At 54.1% G+C, this 19,490-nt stretch overlaps 2 protein-coding genes across 6 annotated transcripts in view; one reads left to right on the forward strand and one right to left on the reverse strand.

Annotated features, from left to right (window-relative positions):
- The first annotated feature begins 106 nt into the window (after positions 1–106).
- Positions 107–19,177, forward strand: CHERP (calcium homeostasis endoplasmic reticulum protein). Of its 3 annotated transcripts, none has more exons than XM_079772228.1 (17): positions 107–217; positions 527–700; positions 4,490–4,674; positions 5,689–5,826; positions 6,115–6,266; positions 7,761–7,905; positions 8,000–8,089; positions 9,393–9,651; positions 10,389–10,564; positions 11,935–12,370; positions 13,727–13,965; positions 14,791–14,924; positions 15,662–15,748; positions 16,195–16,344; positions 16,438–16,554; positions 16,995–17,089; positions 17,340–19,177. In XM_079772228.1, the coding sequence occupies exons 1-17, from the start codon at positions 193–195 to the stop codon at positions 17,531–17,533; spliced, it is 2,796 nt and encodes a 931-aa protein (XP_079628354.1). In that variant the 5' UTR covers positions 107–192; the 3' UTR covers positions 17,534–19,177. The 3 variants fall into 3 exon arrangements, with proteins under 3 accessions (XP_079628354.1, XP_079628356.1, XP_079628355.1); XM_079772230.1 differs by having other exon boundaries at positions 17,046–17,089; XM_079772229.1 differs by having other exon boundaries at positions 7,794–7,905; positions 17,340–19,176.
- LOC307099991 (uncharacterized protein C19orf44) overlaps positions 16,485–19,490 on the reverse strand; it is a 17,972-nt gene continuing 14,966 nt past the window's right edge. For all 3 annotated transcript variants that reach the window (XM_079772243.1, XM_079772242.1, XM_079772241.1), the window contains 2 exons: positions 19,204–19,285; positions 16,485–16,616 (listed from right to left, as the gene is read on the reverse strand). In XM_079772243.1, the coding sequence (XP_079628369.1) occupies positions 19,214–19,285 (72 nt within the window). In that variant the 3' untranslated portion in view covers positions 16,485–16,616; positions 19,204–19,213. The remainder of the gene's footprint in view (positions 16,617–19,203; positions 19,286–19,490) is intronic.

The following is a 19,490-nucleotide window of genomic DNA, read 5'->3' on the forward strand; positions in this document are numbered from 1 at the left end:
TCACGCGGCTTCTTCCCGCCTGCCTCCCACCCTCACTTCCGGGGTTTCCCGGCGACCGCCGTAAGTGGCGGACGGAAGCAGCCCACGAGGCCCGCCGTAAACGGCTCCCTCGCGCCACTTCCTGCCGGCTTCCACAGACGGCGCTGGTGGGGGATCGAGAGGCACCGGAGGTCGTTCCCGGCGGCAGGAGCCATGGAGATGCCGCTGCCACCCGACGGTGAGGCCCAGCGCGAGTTTAGGGACCGTTTCTCTCTCCCCCGGATCCCCTGTTGGCCTACCCCGCCTCCTGAGGTCCCCGGGCCTAGGAGGGGGCGGGGCTCGGGCTCCCGGGTTCGCCTGCGGCCTCTCCCGCGGGTCTCTGCATTCCCGGCGCGCTTGTGGCCCCTACCAGGACCCGTACAAGGGCGGCCTCTGCGGGGCCCACCCCTAGAGATCCCGACCTGGCGGACGGCGGCTGGTGCGCCTGGGCCCCCGGATTTGGGCGGTCCTCGCTGACGCCCCGCGTGGCCTTTTCTCCGTTCTCCAGACCAGGAGCTTCGAAATGTCATCGACAAACTGGCCCAGTTCGTGGCTCGCAACGGGCCCGAGTTTGAGAAGATGACGATGGAGAAGCAGAAGGACAACCCAAAATTCTCGTTTCTGTTCGGAGGCGACTTCTACAGTTACTACAAGTGCAAGCTAGCGCTGGAACAGCAGCAGCGTGAGTCCTCTCCAGCTCTCTGGTCGCACCCTGGAGCGATTTCTCTCTCTGATACCAGTGCAGGCTCTGCCACAAACCGCCTTCTTTTGGGTCGCATGCTCTTTCAAGTTGTGGAAGCTCGGCCTTCATGATCTCTTCCGTTGTTACCAGGCCTGCAGCAAATGATTGCTGGGTCCGAGTGTAATGGGGAAGGAGGTTATGGATCCACCTTCTGGGTTAGAGATCAGGGGTTTTTCTATTGTTTTGCAAACGTGATGACTGAGGTCAGCAGTAGTGATTGCTTCGGTGTTTCCCAGGAAGGAAGTGATAGAGGCTGGACTAGCACTCTGTTTTGAGCCACTGTTCAGCTCCCTTTGTGGGCTCTTCCTGGGTCCAGCAAGGTTTTTGTGCATTTCAGTTGCTTACAGTCCAAATCAAAAAGCATTGTCCCTTTGGGTTTTAGTTCTTTGCAGAGGTTTACAATGTTCACTGAGTTGGACATCAGGATTCTGGTCCTGCCCTCAGAGGATTTAAGATGGAGTTAGAAATCACAGCTGGCCGTTGAATAACCAATAGCCTCCAGGTGGTAAGGTCCTACATCCGTTTTGTTCAGTAATGAATGCGTAGCTTCTGAATACATTTGAATGAGTAGGGGATTGCTCAAGTTGATGGGCATTGAAAGCTGAATGTTCCCTGGACTACAAGCACCAGACTTTGTTTTGAGTCATTCTTGTGCCCTAATACATAGTACACAGTAGCGTTCAATAAAGAATTTGTAAGAAACTGCTAAGGTGCAGTGGCTTGAACAAGCTTGGTGTGTTTAGGTATCCATGGGAGAAACCATGAGAGGCCCAGCATGGCCGGAGCACAGAACATGCGTGGAGGAGGGAAGCATTTGGTCTGGAGTGGAAATGCCAGGGGGATGTTTGGGTTTTCACCCTCAGTTCAGGGGTTCTTGTGCATAGTTATGTTTGAGATGGGGATGAGGGAGATGAGCTTCCTGAAATTGCAGGCAAAATGTTGTGTGTGCTTACATGTCTCTGGAGCAGTTACTCCTCAGCCCCTGCACACCAGTTTAAAACCCCTGCTACAGGAAGTGTGAAGTCATGAGAGAGTTTGAAACAAAGGAGTGGTGGGTCAGGTTCGTATGGTCAGTGTGGCAAAGCTGGAGGGAGCAGGAGTGGAGGCTGGAACCAGTGAAGCCAGCAGGGAATGAACAGGGGCATTTGATGGTAAGGTCTGAATTAAGTCAGTGGGTTGAGCCTGAGGGACTCGGCCTGGAGGGTTCCTGGGGTTAAAGGGTCGAATCCATGAACTAGGGCACCAGATGAATATTTTTGACATAACCAGGTCGGGGAGGACAGTGCTTTGGCTGGAGTGACCAGGGGTGAGAGCTGCTTCCCTTGCAAGGGAAGCTCACTCACCCTGCCCTGTAGGGTTAGAAATTCAGGGCTGCTTGGGACTTGGTGCCATAACCCAGGAAGGACAGGGTGCTTCTAGCAGGGGAAGATTGGGGCTCATGAAGTGTTTTCTGCGGGTAACCATATCTAGCTGTGATTGAAGAATGCATAGACTTAGCCAGATGGGAACTGAAGAGAGAAAAGTGTTCAGGCAGAGGGAAATGCCTTAGGAGGGACTAGGGAGTGGAGGGGACAAGAGCTCAAGGTGGCTGAAGCCCAGAGAAGCGGGGGTTCTTAGAGTGGCTCAAAGTGAGGGTGCAGAGTAGGGAGGGCTGGCTTGCCAAGGACTTAGGAATTCTCCTGGGAGCTTTGGAGGTCTCTTGAAGGGTTGGTTTCAGGTCTGTGTTGTGGAGCAGGGTTAGTCATTGTAAAGACTGAGGCCCAGAACTGTTCTCGAATGGTGTTTTGCAAACTGTTGAAGGACCCATTTTTGTTTTTTAAAATTCTGTTGTAGAGAGTATACCTTTGCAAAATAGAGTAAAAATGTGAGCCATAATAGCATCAAGTACTCCTACACCACTTCTGTATTTGTGGAATCTTTCACCTGACTGCTCCTCAGACCACACTTTGAACAGCATCACTATATTGCCATGTGGAGGGGACTGGACTCAGGGAGACCAGTTTCAAGGGTGATGCAGGTGACAGCAGAGTTGTGGCAGTGACAGCAGGGACACAGACCAGAATATGATCTAGGAAGCTGATGACAGCACGGGTTGACTTGTCAGTGTGAGGTGCAAGGGAAAGAGGAGGGTTTGTGCCTTCTAGGCTCTAGCTTGGGTGTATGGGCATAGCCATGCCAGCCACAGAGATCAGGAATGGGGCTTGGTTGGGTGGAGCATGGGGCAAGAGGATATGCATGCCTGTGGAAAGCTGTGGGCTGTTCGAGCTGTAATTAGGTCCAGAGCTCAAGGAACCTAAGGTGAACATGATAGATTTAGGAATTATGGTATGCTGATTGTAATTGCATTCCCTTGGGGGTTTCAGAGAGAAGACAGCCCTGGCATTCCAGCAGTTAAGGGTCAGAGAGAAAGAGGAAGGGGCTGAAGAAGTGGCCACACAGACTGAGTGAGACAAGGACCTGTGACAGGGCCATCAGGCTGAATAAGGATGTCCTCAAGGGCTGGGGGGATAGGGGGTGGGATGGGTAGACAGAGCCAGACTTGCCCTGGGCTAGTAAGGTAAAGGAGAGATGAATTGAAACGGAATCTTGGCTGTAAAATTGTTGAGATGAGGGGCATGCGATTAAGGGAAAGTTTTTTAAGACAGAAGACAGGTATATTTAGGGGCTGCTGGGAAGGAGTCAGAAAGAAGGAGAAAATGAAGAAATGAGAGCGAGAGAACAGATTTGCTGAAGAAAAGTCTCTGGGAGGTGGAGGAGGATATCCCCGATGGTGTCAACGCCAGAAGGCTCAACCAGACCTAAGAAGTGACTGAGTGTCCCGAGATGGGCCCTGGACAACACCATCTGTTCTGTCCGCCTGTCTTTGTTCAAAGGCCAGGTCCCCTTGGAGTGGGACTCAGCCAGGTTCCAGAAGTGCATGGTTATGTTCAGACTAGACAAAACCCAGTGGCCGATGGGGAGACCACATCCCACCATCCAAATTTCTATCGCTTCTCATCTGGCCATATTCGGGGCACACACCCACCTGACCCAGGCTCCTACCAGTAGGATGGTCGTCTCACCCTGGCTCAATCTCAATTGACTCCGAGGAGTCCCTTTCCCCAAACAGAGTCAGGATAAGGAAATCAAGAGGCTTGTGGTGATGGGCCACAGCATGTGCTCAGGGGTGCTGGTCTGCTCCTATTTTGGGCTCCCTGGCTGGGCGTCAGGTGGTTTTGATAACCTGAAAGAAAAGAGTATATAGGGGATGGTAGCAGAGAGGATGAGGGACTAGGAGAGATGCTCTTGGGGGCAGAGCTTTGGCCTGGGTTTAGCATCAGTTTAGGCCTTGGTGAGGTGGGGAGTGTGAAGGGGGATGGGCTCTAGCTTGGTCTGTGCCAGAGGACACTGGGCAAGACAGGCAGTGTTGGAAAGAGTGGCAGGGTTACAGTCCTGAAATCTCCAAGGAGAGGACTGGGACAAAGGCGGAAGGTGGTGGATGGGACATGGGAAAGGGGCTGGTTCTAGGCTCTGGGGGAATGAGAGTGGGGTGGGAGAGCCAGGCTGAGAGTGAGTGGAGCCTGGCATACTGGTGGGAGTGCGGCTGCAGCACAGTGCAGAAGTCCTCTTGTGGATGGTAAGTGTAGGGAGGGGAACCCCTATGGCCTAGGGCTGCCCAAGTGCCAGCCAAGGAGACACCTAGACCCCAGCCACCTTCTCACAGGGGCACCTTTTCTCCTCTTCTGCCAGTCATCTGCAAGCAGCAGGCCCCAGAGCTGGAGCCAGCCGCAGCGCTGCCACCCCTCACACAGCCCCCGTTGGCCCCTGCTGCACCCATCCCACCCACCCAGGGAGCCCCGTCAATGGATGAGCTCATCCAGCAGAGCCAGTGGAACCTGCAGCAGCAGGAGCAGCACCTGCTTGCCCTCAGACAGGTACGGGGCCTGCTCCTCCTCTTCCCTCCCACTCCATCAGCCCTGAGTAGGCCTAGGGCCCCCCCTTCCCCTTTCCCCTTTTTGTCTTTGGAGCTCACCCCGTGCCTCAGTTTTCGCATCTGTACATTGGGACTCACAAATAACTATTGGGGGACTCATTACCAAGCATCAGTGCTGTGGAGAGTGCTGCCACTACCCATGGCATGTTTAGCCCAGTCCCTCTGGACAGAGGTTGCTTCTCATTCCAGTGAAATCATTACCCAAGCTGTTTGCCTGGGTGGACACCTATAAGTGGGACTACACGTTAGAAATTGTGTAACAGAATACCGTGTGGCCTTTGGTGCCATTGGCACCAGGTCTGGCTAGCCAGGTCACTCCAAGCTGTTGAGGGGAAGGACCCTTCTGTCCTGATCCATTACAGTTCTAATACTTGCGCCAAATATAGTAGGATGAATCACATGGAAAATGAAATGAATAAAAAAAATAAGGCATCTAAAACACCAGCCCCTGTTTTATTACTATATTTAAGATTACTGTCATATTGCTGACAACAAAACACACCAGATCACTCACCCTGGATGGAGCTTCTCATAAGATGGGTGGTCCAGCCTCGGCCAGCCCTGATCGGACTGCCTGTCCCCACAGAAGTCCCATATGTCAGCAGTCTCTCAGTTTGCCAGTCTAATGATGAAACTGCTATCCTGTTTTAATTTTCCATTCCGTGGTTGCTCTCCTTTCTCCTGACTAATGACCATTCGTAAGTCCTCTCTATGCTGTCTGGTCACTTTCTTTTTGTGTTTAATTAGCCTGCAGAGGTTCCTTGTTCCTCTGGGTCTTAATCATTCCATCTGTCACCTGGGGTAGGGGTGGACATTGTCTTTCCCTCTGTCTCATCTTGCTCTAACCTCTGCCTGCCGTGGCCGTGACTGCTCCAGGTGTGGGTGTGAGGGACGGGGCCTTCTGCTGCTGTGGTGGGACATTGATGGACAGTCTTGGTCCCACCTGGCTTCCCAGGAACAGGTGACGGCGGCCGTGGCCCATGCGGTGGAGCAGCAGATGCAGAAGCTCCTTGAGGAGACCCAGCTGGACATGAACGAGTTTGACAACCTGCTGCAGCCCATCATTGACACGTGCACCAAAGATGCCATCTCGGTGAGGGCAGTGGGGCCGGGTGGGCTCAGTGCTCCCAGAACCTAGTGCTCCTGGCAGGTGAGAGCCCACCAAAGCCTCTGGGCCAGGGCTGCTGTAGCGATGCCCCATCTATTCTTGCCCTTCCCCCCTGAGCACCTCCAAGAGATGGGGAAGGCAGGCAGAGGCTGTAGCATGTGGCCGAGCCCTTGGGCACTACACCCTCGGCTGCGCCCTGACCTTCCTGGGCACCTGCCCATGCTCTGGCTGGGGGAGCCCAACTCTGCTCACCCATTGCTCTGTCTGTTGCAGGCCGGGAAGAACTGGATGTTCAGCAACGCTAAGTCCCCTCCGCACTGTGAGCTAATGGCAGGCCACCTCCGGAACCGCATCACAGCTGATGGGGCACACTTTGAGCTGCGGCTGCACCTCATCTACCTGATCAATGACGTGCTGCACCACTGGTAAGGGCCTCTTGGGCCCCGCTTGCCTTCCCTCTTCTTCCGGCCCTCTTGTGGCCACTGTGCTTCACTCAACTTGGCTGGACTCAGGATGTGGGTCATTTGCCCAGAGACCCTGGGAGAGGGTCATCTGTGCCACAAGCTCCTCCTCCCCCCCTCGCCTCAGCCTATCCCTGGATTCCCACCCCCATCCCCACCTCACCTAGGGCCACTGTTCCTTCACTCCTTACTCTCTTAGCCAAGCTATCAGCTTTGCTTCAATGATACACATTACACACCCTTAGTCAGCTGACTCTGCCCTGCATCAGGGTCCTTGATGCTGGGTTCCCCTTGCTGACCCTATGTCCCAGCCCACCAAGACAAATCCCCCACCCTCACAGCCCTCCCCAGGCCAGTGGTTACATCTGCACTGCCTTTTGGGGGCCTTACGACAAAGGTTAACTTAAGGAACCAGATGCCTGGGCCAAGGCAGGCCCCGGGAGGAGACAGGCAGAAGGAAGCAGGCAGTGTGTGGCTGCCATGTTTGGCTTTGAGCTTGGCCAGCTGAAGGGCATGGTGCCCGTGAGGGCAGCAGAAACTGACCTGTCCCTCTCGGTCCTTTGCCCTGCCCTATCTTCCACCACACACATATCCTGGGTCCCTGCCCTCCTCGCACCACACTCAGCCAGCCACTCCCTACATCATCATTCCCTTATTTCGCATGTGGGGAAATAAACAGCCGCCTGGAACTTTCCCTGCCTTCCTGCTTTATCTACCCCTCTTCTGACTCCAGGCAGCTCTGCAGAGACAGCCCTGTCCTACCTGTCCTCCACCTGGACTGCTCTCCCTCCCCTGACCCACTTCCCTACTCCAGGCACTTGCTCCAGTCTGTGAGCTCTCTTTGGTGAACTTGGTGTTGGGAGGGGTCCCATCCACTTGCCTCATGCCATCTGGGCTCATTGCCACGCTGGGGGTCCCGTGCCACCTCTGTACAGCTGCAGGGACCTCCACACCCAATTATCCTCAGAGTGCCCCCCGAAGGATGTGGGGGCAGGCTGCCTTGCCCTGCCAGCCACAGGTCCCCAATGCCAGGCACACTGGGCATACTCCCTCTGCCTCCTGAAACACGGGACCCAAGTCAGAGCTTTTTGTGCACGTGGGATCAAAGTGCTGAGCAGGGCCACATAGACAAGGCCCTGAGCCCACAGCAGCTCTAGCCTGTCCTTTGCGGACAGTGGGATTCTCACAGGCTCTGTGTCTGTTCATTCTTATGCCAGGAGGGAAGGATGATTTTACTAACAAGGAGACCAAAGGGACAGGCATTGCTCTGAAGGTCCCCACCCTGTGTTTTTTCCCTCCTCCCACTGCTGTCTGTCAGTGGGGCCCAAGTGCCAGCACAGGTCTTGTGGGGAGCCCAGCCCTCGTCCCAGCCAGGTTGGGGCCCGTTCCCTGAGAAGGCAGAGGGTGCTATGGCTTGAGCCACGATGGTAACGGGCGCGTGGCCGGGTCCCGCCCCAGGGCCCTGACGCGCGGAAGGTCTCTCCCTCACAGCCAGCGCAAGCAGGCCAGGGAGCTGCTGGCCGCCCTGCAGAAGGTTGTGGTGCCCATCTACTGCACCAGCTTCTTGGCCGTGGAGGAGGACAAGCAGCAAAAGATTGCCCGGGTACGTGGCACAGCCTCGAGGGGTAGAGTAAGGTGGGCTGGGGATGGGGCATGCTGTTTCTCCCTGACATGATCGCTCATCCTCCCACGTCCAGCTCCTGCAGCTATGGGAGAAGAACGGCTACTTTGACGACTCCATCATCCAACAGTTGCAGAGCCCAGCCCTGGGGCTCGGCCAGTACCAGGTGAGTGCCACCACCTCCCGAACTACACACGGGGCCAGGGTAGACACCACCCCAGCAGCTTCCAGAAGTCAGGGGGCCCACCTCCCCAACCTGGGCTGGGAACAGCTGATGGAATGGTGACCTCAAAGCCCAGATGGCATTTTCTAAACTGGGCTCCCAGGTGTGCCTCTAGTGAGTGTTGAAGGCCGGGGTCTGAGCAGCAGCCTTGGGGGGCCCTGTCCCGTGCACAGGAAGCGGGGAACCCTCCCAGGTAAGCTTCCTGGTGCGCTTGTGACCCAGTTTGACCCTGTTCTCAGGGTGTCACTGGCTTGTTTGCACTGGTCCTCCAGGCACGCATTCCCACGATGGGAAGGTAAGGAGACCCCAGGTAGTCCAGGCTGCTGTGGCCATCACCTTGTGCAGTCACTGCTCCCGTACACGTGTCTGCCTTTGCCCAGGGGACAGGCCCAGGGCAGAGAGGGTCTTCGTGGTCCCCTCTACCATGGTCCCAGCATCACTGCCCTGTGCGCAGCTTCTGGAATAAAAGGCACAGCTCACACCCCTTCTCTCAGGCTGGAAGGCCTGGCTGAATGCCAGGAGCTCTGTGCAGGCTCTTCCCTCAGTGATGGTCCTAAGTGCCACCCTCTCCACAGGGGACAGGCTCTCAGGCTCGGAAACAAACGAGGAAAGTGCGTTTCATACTTTCTCCACATTTTACCCACTTTTTCTTGTGTTAAATAAATGGACTTGTGTTACTATACAACAGTTAAGGCTAACTGCTTTTTTTCTTCCTGAGTTCAGCTTAGTAAACATGATAGCTTGTGTTTACTAAGCCTCCACCATACTAGTCCCTTTCCATGTGTTATTTGCTGACTTCTCCCTGAAATCTTCAGAAGTTGGTCCCAATGTTGTCCCATATTGCAGATGAGAAAAATTGAGGCTCTGGGAGGTGGTGACTTATTCAAAGCCAGGCAGCAAGTAAGCACAGCCCATGAGCATGTCTCAGAATATTTGTCAGTGATGTATGTTTAAAGTCTGTGTGGCCGTCTAGGGCACAGCTGTCATCGCCTGATTCCATTATCGGAATTCTAAACTGCACTGCACATCAAGATTTTGGCTAGATTCAGGTGGTCTGGTTGTCAAGACCAAGTTGATCGGTTTACATGATGGTCACCTGCCAGCCTGCTCCAGCCTCTGGGCCTCACTGCCCCTGGCAGCACCCCGACTTCCCAGTGCTTTCCTAGCATTTGTCCCCATGCTGCTCTGGAAGGGGTGGGCCTTGAGGCTCGAGCACTGAGTGCCACTGCCCTTCTCTTTCTACTAGGCAACACTTATCAACGAGTACTCCTCAGTGGTCCAGCCAGTGCAGCTGGCCTTCCAGCAGCAGATCCAGACCCTCAAGACGCAGCATGAGGAGTTCGTCAACAGCCTGGCCCAACAGCAGCAGCAGCAGCAACAGCAACAGCAACAGCAGCAGATCCAGATGCCACAAATGGAAGCCGAAGTCAAGGCCACACCTCCACCACCTGCCCCACCGCCAGCCCCTACGCCCGCCCCAGCCATCCCACCAACCACCCAGCCCGGTAGGTGGCCCCCCTGCACCCACTGGGGGCTGGTCCCCGAAAGCAGCTTTCCCCCAGAGAAGGGCTCTAGTTTCGGAGTCTCAGGCCAGATTCTAATCAGTTTAAAGCAACAGGCTGAGGAATTTCACATTTAAATGTAATAAAACTTTTACAACTCAGTTCTCCTTTATAAACTGTCCCAGAGAACAGACAGACAAAGGAAAGCTGCCCAAATCATTTTCCAAGACCAAGATAACTTTCTCACCAGTTGGGCAAGGACAGAACAAGAATTACAAATAATAGTACAGCGTCACTTGTGAATAAAGATGCAGAAATACTAAACAAAATCTTAGCAAATTAAATCCAGCCAAGTATCTTTAAAATATATTATGACCAAAAAGAACATGTCCCAGGAATGTATAAGGATGGTTTAACACTGAAGAAGTCTACCAAAGTAACATCAAATGGGAGGAAGTGATATTTGCATTAGATACAGAATAGGTAATAAAATTCAGCAATGATAAAAATTCTTCAGCAAACTAAAGTCAACATGGTAGAAGTACGGTACTTACTGTAAAGCTTTCAGAAAAGACGTGTGTGTCCTGCTGCCTTCCCAGCAGTTTTCACTGGGTCATGAAGCAAGGATTTATCAGGAAATGAAGCCCAGTCTGGGCTGCCTGGGTGTCCACTGATGACTGTTTTGGGTGGTACCTCTTGCTGCTATGGCCTCCACTAACTGCCTTCTTGCCTGGCTCCAGATGACAGCAAGCCTCCCATCCAGATGCCTGGTTCCTCTGAATATGACGCCTCAGGAGGGGTCCAGGACCCTGCAGCCACCGGCCCCCGGGGCCCTGGGCCCCACGACCAGATCCCACCTAACAAACCCCCATGGTTTGACCAGCCTCACCCCGTTGCTCCTTGGGGTCAACAGCAGGTATTTCTTACCGGGGCAGGTGAGCATGCTTGGGCCTAATGAGACTGACCACAAGGGTGGCGGGCAGCCTCTGTAGGTGAGGGGCTTTTAGCCACTTGCTGGGAGACTTGAAGCTCTGCAGCGGGGTCTAGGGGAGGGGGTATGATAGCCCCATCTTGCCACGGTATTGGGATTAGGGGAAGCAAGAAAGTCAGGCCTTGCCTCCTCCTCTGGTGCTTTGATCATTTGGGATGCTCAGTAACAGGTCCCTGTTTTCCTGTGAGTGCAGGGAAATTCCACATAGTACAGGAGGGTGCTCCCTTTCCTTCCCTTTTTTTTGACTCGTTCGACTAGCAAAGTGTCAACATCTTGTCACCCTGGAAAGAACATGGTGCTTTTATAAGGAGGTGGAAGGTCACAGTGTCAGACAGCATTTTCTGGGGCTGAGATACTGGTCACTTCCTCTCGTTTCCTTGGGGTCAGAAACTTCTAGGCAACGGCAAGGGTCATCTCATCCAGCATAACAGAACTAGGAGGCTCACAACAGGGTCCCCTCGCCGAGGGTCTGCCCTTGGTCGGCAATCCATAGTCAGACGCCATGGCCTGGCAATGCACTTGGCCTGGCCTGCCCATGAGACATCTTACTCGTTTCGAAATGATTGCCATATTTAAAGTTTGTCTTTCTGGCTTCCTGAGGGTATGGTGGCCTGGGCCAGTCTCTGGTGGTAATGGTCAGTGGAGCTAACCAACTATGACCCTAGAGATGAGCTCTCTGATTGGCCTCATCTGGACACATCCTCCCTGGCTCTTGAGTTTGGGTTACAGTCCAACTTTAAGTCTTCAAAGCAGCAGCTGGGTGAGATTAGAGCTCATGTTGTCTTCAGCTTTCAGAAACAACTGGGTTGGACCTAGGAGCTGACCCTGAAATAGGACTTGAGGGCAAGTAGTTAAGTGGGAGATGTCCCAGGAGAACAGCACAGGGTCGAGGGAAGTTATGAAGGCTGTCTTCAGGGTGGGTGGCCTCTGGGGCTCAGCTACTACACATACTCTGGACGCAGTGGGGGAGGCACCTCTGTACTGTCCACGAGGGGATCGGGGTAGGGGGTGTTCAGATTCCCTGTACATGGGGCCTATAGAAAGTCCTGTATGAGGACCCAGAGGAAGTCCTCAGCCATGATGGGGATGCAGAAACTTGGGAGTCAGGTTATCAGCATGGACAAGAGGGGCCAGTGGTAGGGCAGATACCACAGCATCCACTGTGCACGACAGAGTAAACAAAGCACCATGGCCTGCCCAGGGCAACGCCCAGCAGACCATCAGCATGCGGCACCGGGCAGTGCGGAGGCTGGATGGGCCTCAAGAGTGTCTAACATCTGCTCTTTGTCTCACAGCCTCCCGAGCAGCCCCCCTACCCACACCACCAGGGTGGGCCACCCCACTGCCCACCTTGGAACAACAGCCATGAGGGCATGTGGGGTGAACAGCGTGGGGACCCAGGCTGGAACGGTCAGCGTGACGCACCCTGGAACAGCCAGCCTGACCCTAACTGGAACAGTCAGTTCGAGGGCCCCTGGAACAGCCAACACGAGCAGCCGCCCTGGGGTGGTGGCCAGCGAGAGCCGCCCTTCCGCATGCAGCGGCCACCACACTTCCGCGGGCCCTTCCCACCCCACCAGCAGCACCCACAGTTCAACCAGCCACCACACCCCCACAACTTCAACCGCTTCCCGCCCCGCTTCATGCAGGATGACTTCCCCCCGAGACACCCCTTCGAGCGGCCCCCCTATCCTCACCGCTTTGACTACCCTCAGGGGGACTTCCCTGCTGGTGAGTGTTGTGCATGTTTGAGGCCCAGTACACACAGCCCTCTCCTGCCCCTGGTTCCTGGAGAAGTCCAGGTTGCCTGCCTGAAGGAGGCACCTGACAGATTGGCCTCCTGAGCAGGCGGAAGGCCCTGCTCTTGGTCTATGGTGTGCACCTGATGTGCCCAGAGGCTAGGTCATGGGCAGAGGGTCATAGAATGACAGAGGAGAAGAGACCACACACCAAGCTGTAGAGGTGTGACACGTTGGTCCCTCTTCCAAGGAATAGGGCCCTGTCTCTGTCCTGCAGAGAAGGGCAGATGGATTCCCAAAGGAAAAGGAACCCCCAAGTGCCCACAGCAACAGGCACCGAGTCCAGGCCACACCGCTGTCATAGCATTGGTTTCCCATTCCTTGTCCCAACAGTTTTCATCAGCTCCTCTACTTTATTGTTGTTTTTCAAAGAGTCTTTATTTTAACTTTCTCTTTTTAAAATAAAATTTTAAATATGTTTTTATTGATTTCAGAGAGAGGGAGAGAGAAACATCAATGATGAGAGAGAATCAGCGATTGGCTGCCTCTTGCACATCCCCTACTAGGGATGGAGCCCACAACCCAGGCATGAGCTCTGACTGGGAATCCAACCGTGACCTTCTGGTTCATGAAGTTGATGTTCAGCCACTGAGCCACACCAGCCGGGCTTAAAAGAATTTTATTCTTACTGTAAACCTGCCTCTACCTTAACATCCTCCATTGGTTATAAATTCAGCTCAGAGATCACTTAGTTTATTGCTTATGTTAATATCCTGGGGTGGCATGACAGTCCCATAGATTGGGTGGATCCAACAACAGTTACTGTTTCCCAGTCTAGAAATAAGGTTAGTTTCCTCTAATGTCTCTCTCCTTGGCTTGTAGATGGCTACCTTCTCCGTGTGTCCTTACACAGTTGTCTCTTTCTACCTGTCTGTGTCCTAATCTTATAAGTCATACTGAATCAGGGCCCATCCATATGACTTCATTTTAAGTTAATTACCTCTTCAGAGGGAGAGTTAGGACTGGTGGTGGTGAATGCGGGGGTGAGGGGTGGGGAGGAGATACAATTTAGCCCATAACATTGCTGTTAGAAGGTTCTGTGATTTCCCTGTGGTCCCTTCTTTAACCTGAGGTCCATCAGGTGCTGCTGTGGGGTGCCAGCCCCCTCCCAGCCTCGGCTCCTCCCCCCTTGCTGCATTGCCTGAGCAGTGAGTGAAGCAGTGGGAGGGAATGTGATGGAAGGGCTGCTCAGAAAGTGGGTGTTGGCATCCTTGCTCCTCTCTGAGGTCCTTGGTGCCACCCAGCTTGTAAATTCCCTGTGAGCCTGAGATAAGTTTCTGTTTTGCAGAGATGGGACCCCCTCACCATCACCCCGGCCATCGCATGCCACATCCTGGGATCAATGAACACCCTCCCTGGGGGGGACCCCAACACCCCGACTTTGGCCCTCCTCCCCATGGTTTCAACGGGCAGCCGCCCCACATGCGGCGACAGGGCCCTCCCCACATCAACCACGATGACCCCAGTCTGGTCCCCAACGTTCCCTACTTCGATCTCCCCGCCGGGCTGATGGCCCCCCTCGTGAAGGTAAGGTCTGTGGTGAGTGCCAAGCTCAGTGGGACATGCTCAGGCCAGTGCCTCTGTCTCCATGTGAAAAGCTCATAGAGGAAACGAATTTCCCGTAGACTACAAAACTGCTTCCCCAGGCCACTTCCCTCTCATTTCCCACTCCCCAGTGAACTTGTCCAAGCCCGTCTGTGAGAACGCACCGAGTCAGTGAGGCCTGTGTCCCTTATCCCTCTGCATCTTTCTCCTGGTGCTACGAGTTTGGTGCCACTTGGGGCAGGCTGGGTTGGGCTTGAGGCACGGGTCCTCCTAGAATTGGTTCTTGTTAGCCACCTTGTCCAGGGGTTGACGGCAGAGGGGTTTCTCAGGAAGGGGCAACCTCGGAGGAGTGCCTTCATGGAACCTGGGAATGTATGCGAGGGGTGAGGTGAGCAAGGAGCTGGGGCAGGCAGAGGGACCAGCAGATGAGCCCATTCCTGGGCCGGGCTAAAGCTCCTGATTGTGGGAGGGCCCTCAAGGGAGATAACAGAGCTCTGGGTAGGAAGTCAGGGCACAGGGTGGCTCCTGCAGGTAGAGCATTGGATTCACAGCGTGTCTATGAATGAATCAGGGCTCTTTCTGTCTCCTTATCCTGAAGGCCATGTCTTCTGTGGTCATTTTTTTTGGAGAAAGAATTCTGTGGCTTTTATCAGCCTCGAGGGTGGGTCTTCCAGTGAGGGCTGGGTGAGCACTCTGTTGCCCAGGGCAACCTGAACACCAAACCAGGCCCTGTCTCCTGCACCTGCATCTCTCTGGGTGGGCCTGATGGGGGCTCCAGCAAGATGTGACAGCTGTGTTCTCTTGCAGCTAGAAGATCATGAGTACAAGCCTTTGGACCCTAAAGACATCCGCCTTCCACCTCCCATGCCACCCAGTGAGAGGCTGCTGGCGGCCGTGGAGGCCTTTTACAGCCCTCCTTCCCATGACAGGCCAAGGAACAGGTACGGGGCCTGGGGAGACCCAGCAGTGGGGCCAGTGATGGGAGGGGAGTCTCTGTCCCATCTCCCAACCCGTCTTCCCCCAAGTTTGCTTCACAAGAAAGACTCTTACCATCCATACCTTCTACTCAGCATGGTGTGAGGCCCAGGTGAGGAGTGTGGTGTCTCTAAGAGAAGTTGCATTATAGGGTCCATTTCTCTCCTGACTGTGGGTGATGTGTGTCACACGTGGTGGCCCTTGATGAAGGGCTTTTCTCTTTGGGACACGTTATCTTGCTGCACATCCAGGCTTTGTCATGGGTCCCTTTCAGGATACCCTCCCCCAAAGGCCTTAGCACCAGCCCAGCTGACATCGCTTCCTTTCCTGTGCCAGGCACAGGTTCCCATCTGTGAGTCACAGCCCCTCGTTCCCAGTTATGATTACCACAGGCCCTGAGACCCTCAGCTCTTTCTTTCACCTGCAGTTCAGAAAGGCCGAGCGCCGGTGCTGTCAGGTATACAGCCCAGTCTCTCCACTTCCCAGCAGGTGTCCCGACCTCAGCCTGCTTCCTCATCCCAGAAAGGGTGTCCCGTGGAAATGACAGCCCAAGTGCTGTCTGTGGTGGCACGTGCTCGGCATCCTGAGTGAATGAGGGAGGGAAGGGAGGCTTGTGGGTAGGAGGTAGCCTCCTCCCTCCTGATGAGCTTTCCCAGTGCCCTTCGGGAAGGAGGCTGTTGTGGTCACATTGCCCATCTTACAGTGAAGGCTGGGAGCAGAATGGCCTCTACGAGTTCTTCCGAGCAAAAATGCGGGCCCGACGGCGGAAAGGCCAGGAAAAGAGGAACAGGTAAGGGCGTCCCTGCTGACTTGTGTGGAGTCATCATGCCTTCCTGGCTACATCTTGTCATGAATTGGCTTAGAGTGACACTGTTCTGTCACACCCTAACATGTTGTATCATGCCCCCAATACCTAATGTCATAAAACATATGACATCACCCCCAATCATAGACAGAGGAAGTCAGGTCTGGCCTCTGCCTGGGTCTTGGGTCTAGCCCCCTATGTTAAAGGTGCTAGGAGCCCTTCCCACAGCCTGAGTTAAGACACCAGCACAAGAGAAGTTTGCTTTGGTCTGTATTCACCAAGCTGTTTAGGAATGTGAGGCGGTGGTGGTGGTGGTGTGAACGGCATGTCCGGACCCCTGGGGTCATTCGCAATCTGGGGTGGGGGTGGCAGGCTCAGCCTGTGTGGGAGCTGGGCCGTGCTAGCTCCAGCTCACCAGCCTCTCCCTGCAGCGGACCCTCGCGGTCTCGGAGCAGATCCAAAAGCCGAGGGCGCTCCTCCTCTCGCTCCAACTCGAGGTCTTCCAAGTCGTCTGGCTCATACTCCAGGTCACGGTCACGCTCCTGCTCCCGTTCCCGCTCCTACTCCCGTTCCCACTCCAGGTAGGCAGGTACCACCTCTCGGGGACTTGGGCCTGAGGCTTCAAGGCTGCCCGACTGACCCGCAGGGCTCGCCCTCCTCCCCTCCCCCAACAGGAGCCGTAGCCGATCCCGCTCCTCAAGAAGCCACTCAAGGTCCCGCTCCCGCTCCAGGTCCAAGTCATACTCCCCAGGAAGGAGACGTCGGTCGCGGTCCAGGAGCCCCACTCCGCCGTAAGATTTCTGTCTTAACTGTCCAGTGACCCGCTGGTAGCGCTGGATCCTCTGAGGCTTTGCTGTGAATGTTGAAATGTGTCATTGAGAAGACATGCTCGTGGTGGCCCGTGCTGGCACAGGGCCTCAGGTACACCCAAGCATTAACGCAGTGACGGTGGCACTTCCTGATCTCACGTGGTGGTGGCTGGGCTCTGTTTCTAACCGTTTTAGGGGCTTGGTGTGACCCACCCTTGCTGCACAGTGTGAAGCGGGGGCAATCACCTTAGAGTTCCCGTTATCTGGCTTGTGAAGAGGACGAAGAATAATAGAGACACAAGTGTGTGTGTCCATCCTGCACTGTGACTGTTCTCATATGCCACACCCTGTAATATTCTAAGTTTTCATTCCAATAAATATACCTGCTCTTTTTTAAAAGATGTAACCTGTCTTAATTTTAGTTCCTCAGCTGGTCTAGGTTCTAATTCAGCACCTCCTCTACCTGACTCCAGGCTTGGGGAAGAGAACAAAGGACATCAGATGCTGGTGAAAATGGGTAAGGTTCCGGGGAAGAACTTGCTCTGGGATTTTGAGGTTGGGGATGATGGCTTCAGAGGAAGTCCCAATCACCAGCTTATCTTTGAGAGAGGGTGGGCCTGCTGGGCATGCTTCACCAGCTTTGTGTTTATAAACAGCGTTTATGCATGTTACCTCCCCAGATGCATTCCTACTTAACTGTGTCAGGATAAAGGCACCACATTGCAGTTTTTGTAGGTTGTAACCACTCACCCCTCTTTCTTCCTAAGGCTGGAGTGGATCTGGTGGCCTCGGCGTGAAAGAGCAAGGGATCCAGGACCCCATCAAGGGGGGGGACGTGCGGGATAAGTGGGACCAGTACAAGGGTGTGGGTGTGGCCCTGGACGACCCCTACGAAAACTACCGCAGGAACAAGAGCTACTCCTTCATCGCCCGCATGAAGGCCAGGGACGAGTGCAAGTAGGTGTGGTGAGGAGCTCTGCCATCCGCCGGCAGCTTGGCAATTGGGACCTTCCTGGTTTATGGATGCGGAAGATGGTAGGGACCTCTCGGTTCTCACACAGCCTCCATTTTGGGGGAGCTACAGAAGAGGACACCATAGCATACCTAGTGACCAGTGCCATGCTCTACTGCGGGAGGCACAGGCCCCACCTGCAAACCAGCTTTCACATAGAAAGATTCACGTGAGGACACCCTGCACTCATTCCCTGGACAGTGAAGCGAGAAACATGAGCCTCTCACCCCCTGGACAAGAATCCTGACACCTGTAGGAATGGATTTTTCGTCTCTTCCCAGTCAGATGTGAGTCTCTGCTTAAATCAGCAAGCATGTGTGGAGGAGGCCTTGGCGAGCACCAGGTGCCCGGACTAGGGGTGCAGCGGGCCAGCTCTACAGCCTGCACCTCCCACTTAGGTCGTGACAAAGCTCAGGCCAGGCGCTAGTACTGCTCACTCTAACAAAGGAAAAACAAAACCTTGATTTGCAACATTAAACAGGGTTTTCATTTTTACTCCAAATGGTTTAGTTTTTAAAAACATGTTGATCTAAGATATCCCCAGTGAGAGAATTTGAAACTTGATTCCTCCCAGACATACTGGCCCTTAGTTATTTTAGTTAAGTTGAATTTTTTTTAAACGTTAGCCATTTGCTGTTATCTCCAGAAAGAAAAGGATCTAAGGAGATGGATCTGAGAGATCTTCAGGTCACAGGATGATACCCGTGGAGGATCTGTGCCCTTAATGTCTACTTGTGTTCTTCACTTCAGAGAACCCTGACACCAGCACCTGCGTGCAATAGTCATTCAGACCCAGTGTGGGGCGGAGCCATGGGCCTTGCCTCCTGCTCTGTCACTTCCTGTTTCCACCCACCCTCCTCCAACCACGAGGAGGTGAGGCCTGGAGGGAGCCGCTGGCGACCATACTGGGATCTGCTGCACTTAGTATCTTTAGGCAGCGGGGTGCGGTGCCGTTTATTTGTACAGAAACATTTTCAAAAAATTCTTTTCGATAAGATGCAAAATCCTCCAACTTTTCAACCTGATGTGATAAAATATTTGATTTTGTTCTAGGTTTCCTGTAGCTGTGAATTGTTTAAATGTGTCTGATTCAGGATATAAAGCATAAACACGTGCTGTTAACAATTTCTTGTGGGTTTTACTGTTTTGCCTTCAAATAAAGACTTTTTCATAAAGACCTTTTCCTTGGTGTGTTGAGCTCAGAAGGGAGGAGGTGTGTCTGAGTGTGGACTTTGAGTTGTAGGCTCAGGTCAAAAGCTCTGCCTGGTGTCTCACACCAAGGTCCCCAGAATGGACCCCTGACCCTATGTCCTTGTTAGTAAATGGGACTCTCATCCCCCATCAACCTCAGCTCGTTAGGAAGCCAGTTCCGGGACAGGTGGAGCCATTCCACGGGGCTCCAGACAGGCTGGCAGCCTCTGTCTTGCCATGAGTGGTAAGGTCACCCGGGTTCCATTTCCACTGGTCTGTGGTCTGTCCTCAGGGGCCGGGAGGGGAATTCCACTCACGTGAGTCCTAGGTGCCACCTGCCCCCCTCCCACATTAAATATCCCCTGGACACTAACATGTTCTGGCTGGAGTACTAGACCAGCTTGTTAGAATCACAAGCCAAGCCTTACCTGGTGGTGTTCACAGCTCCTCCTTCACCTCCTTCAGAGCATCCTCCATGGTCAGTGGGGCGGGTCTGTGGTGCCTGATGTACTGTGGAGCAGAGGACAGACGGACATGTCACCACACGCCTCAGCCTACTGGGGCTTTGGGTGCTGAAGATAGTGCCTGTCCCCAGCAGTTCCTGGTCACACTGACAAAAAATGACAGATGCCATGTGGTAACGCTGCGGGGACAGAAGAGGAGATGAGCCCTGGCTGACTGCTTGAGTCTGAAAGGATGAGTGACTGCTGTCAGG

Source organism: Cnephaeus nilssonii (genome assembly GCF_951640355.1).
Source record: "Cnephaeus nilssonii genome assembly, chromosome: 5".
NCBI classification, from domain to species: domain Eukaryota; kingdom Metazoa; phylum Chordata; class Mammalia; order Chiroptera; family Vespertilionidae; genus Cnephaeus; species Cnephaeus nilssonii.